A 2,500-nucleotide genomic window follows, 5' to 3' on the forward strand; every position below is an offset into this window, starting at 1 on the left:
TGTACAACCACAATCATATCCGCACCCATCTCCACGGCTTCAACTATCCAAAAACCTTCCGCTGTAGCTTTGTGTATTCCAGCAGAAACCTCAGACCAGACACTCCCCAACGATCCTGAAGCTGGTGATGAAGACGACACTGCCAACGTTGGATACTCCACACTTTCATTCAGGAGACAGCAAGTTTTGCCGCCTACAGACAGTAACAGCGTTGGTGGAATTTACTCACATGTAAACGAGGCACAGGCAAATATGTCGATGACTGCAACTCCTGGCGTCGGAATGTCCAGCTTGCCTGTAGATGCTGACTCATATACGTCCATTGACGACGCTCCATGCGATTCTGACACTCACCAGGATCCTGGAGACGATGGATATTCTACAGTTGGCTTCACCTGCAATCAGTCATTGCCTGCTCCGTCAGGAGACGAGTATGCCGTTGTCAATCATCCTGAATCGATTGCTTCAGAGTCTGCTGATCACAACGCTGGAAGAGCAGATATTTGTGACAATACTTACTCCCAAGTGAAGAGAGATTCTTCTCGTGGAAATACAGCTCGCGCCTCTATTTCTGCCGACTGCTCAAACGTCAGAGACGGAGATCAGCCTGCATGTGACGAGGACTATGCAGTGGTCGACAAAAGCAGAACACGGAAGGGAACAGCTTCAACAGCAGACGTTGGTTACACAGAAACAGTCGCTGATGTCTCTGCAAAGGTCGATAAAAACGCCGAAGAAAACAATTCAATTTCTGGAGATAACAGCCCGCCTTCTGTAGACGAGTACGTGTACGCTCAAGTTGACAAGACCTCCACCCAGAACAGACCTGCCACATCAGACAACGTAAGCCTAACAACAAAGAAAGACTAGTGCTCACGCACAAAAAACACAAAACTCACACATTACAAAACACACAATTCGACATTGTTGGTTATTTTCTCGAGAACCTTGCACTTTTTGTAGTTAATTGGTTTGTTTTCAAACAAGACTTGTTGGGAATAAAGATAGCAGTGCCTTTGATAAGTTCCTAGTGTTGCTGCTGCTGGTGCTGTCGTTTGGAAGACATCATAAATACCTTGCATCCATACACCAAAGAGTATTCTTAATAATCAAGAAAAAGAAAATGTGCCCGCAATAGTTGCCATGGATAAGAGAAGTTTAACAACAACAACAACAACAACAACAACAACAACAACAACAACTTTGATCTGGTAGCCGGTAGCTCTACTCCGCCCATCCCCGGCCACGTCAGATGGGTGGGAGTCGCCAGTCGCATTGGGTGGGCCCCTTTGAGGCTGAGGGCCCGGCACCGTCTTCACCTGGCTGCGATCCATGAAGACGACACCATCACGTTGATTCGTTGATGACACAACCATTTGTCGAGGATAGCGTAGGCACCCGGTCTGCTCCCCGCCTAAAAAAGGCCAGTGCCGTTCCGTCTTCGAGGGACTGCGTGGGTTTCATTTCGGAGTTTTCCTTCTCCTAGACGAGTTTCCTTCCATGGATGATGAGCCTCCTCTACCCTCGTTTTGAATTCAGAGTGGTCTTCTCTTAGGATAGCTGCCTGCCAGGGTTGACCAGCCTATCCTGCCCGGCTATTAGACCCATAGCTGGAGGTTGGTTCGTGGGCACCTGGGCGTTTCCACACACCGGTGGGCCCGCATGCCGCACGTCTAGGGGCCAACCTCCTCCGAGTCCTTGTAGTCTAGCCTGGGGCCTTGCGGTACCCAGTTTACGCCTGTCGCCGCAATGGAGGCACTACATAGGGCTTGTTGTGGAGAGGTTATTGTACTGGCAGGAGAGACTGACGCATTCTGCTCTCTTTTCGCATTGTCCTAAAAAGGACAGACGGTGCTAGCCAGCGGTGAGGGCTGAAAGCGAGAAGTGACAAGCACAAGACACTTCGCCAACACACTAGACACGTCACACAACCGTTTGGCAGGCCAACAACAACAACAACAACAACAACAGGACATCGTCAGTTGTGAACATTCCTTCTGCAGGAATTCACCGGTTGAAAAACAAACATGCATACATGTACTTGGTGAAAGAATAAACGGGTCTTTAGAATACCCGGTTTGTAAATAATGTTAAGTATGGAGCTTGCCATGTGAACTGAGAAAGATAACAATCTTGCATTAGTCTCGAATAGTAATATCAGCTGAAGAGACGATAGAAAATATTACCCAACCAACTTATCCTGTACAAACTTAGTGGCTAGAACCATAGACGGTGTGTATTACTAAGAACACCGGCCATCTTTGAATGCAATACACGTTTCTTAAGCCAATTCATATAATGCACCGTCTTATCAAACCATCAGTGTTTTGACATCAAGAAAATCCAATAGAATTTGCTATTGAAAAGGCTGTCACCCCTCCCCCTCCCAAACACACACACACATACAAACACACACACACACACACACAAACATGCACCCACACACATACACGCACGCACACATACACACACATACACACATACACACACACATACACAC

The 2,500-nt window shown here is 47.5% G+C and overlaps 1 protein-coding gene across 1 annotated transcript in view; it reads left to right on the top strand.

Moving 5' to 3' along the window:
* Window positions 1-2,406, top strand: part of LOC138974719 (uncharacterized) — an 11,753-nt gene extending 9,347 nt beyond the window's left edge. Inside the window, exon 8 of the mRNA XM_070347442.1 lies at window positions 1-2,406. This exon is cut by the window's left edge and continues 113 nt beyond it. Within this exon, the coding sequence (XP_070203543.1) occupies window positions 1-870 (870 nt within the window). The 3' untranslated portion in view covers window positions 871-2,406.
* The last annotated feature ends 94 nt before the right edge of the window (window positions 2,407-2,500 follow it).

The sequence above is a fragment of the Littorina saxatilis genome, linkage group LG8 (assembly GCF_037325665.1).
Source record: "Littorina saxatilis isolate snail1 linkage group LG8, US_GU_Lsax_2.0, whole genome shotgun sequence".
Taxonomy (NCBI): domain Eukaryota; kingdom Metazoa; phylum Mollusca; class Gastropoda; order Littorinimorpha; family Littorinidae; genus Littorina; species Littorina saxatilis.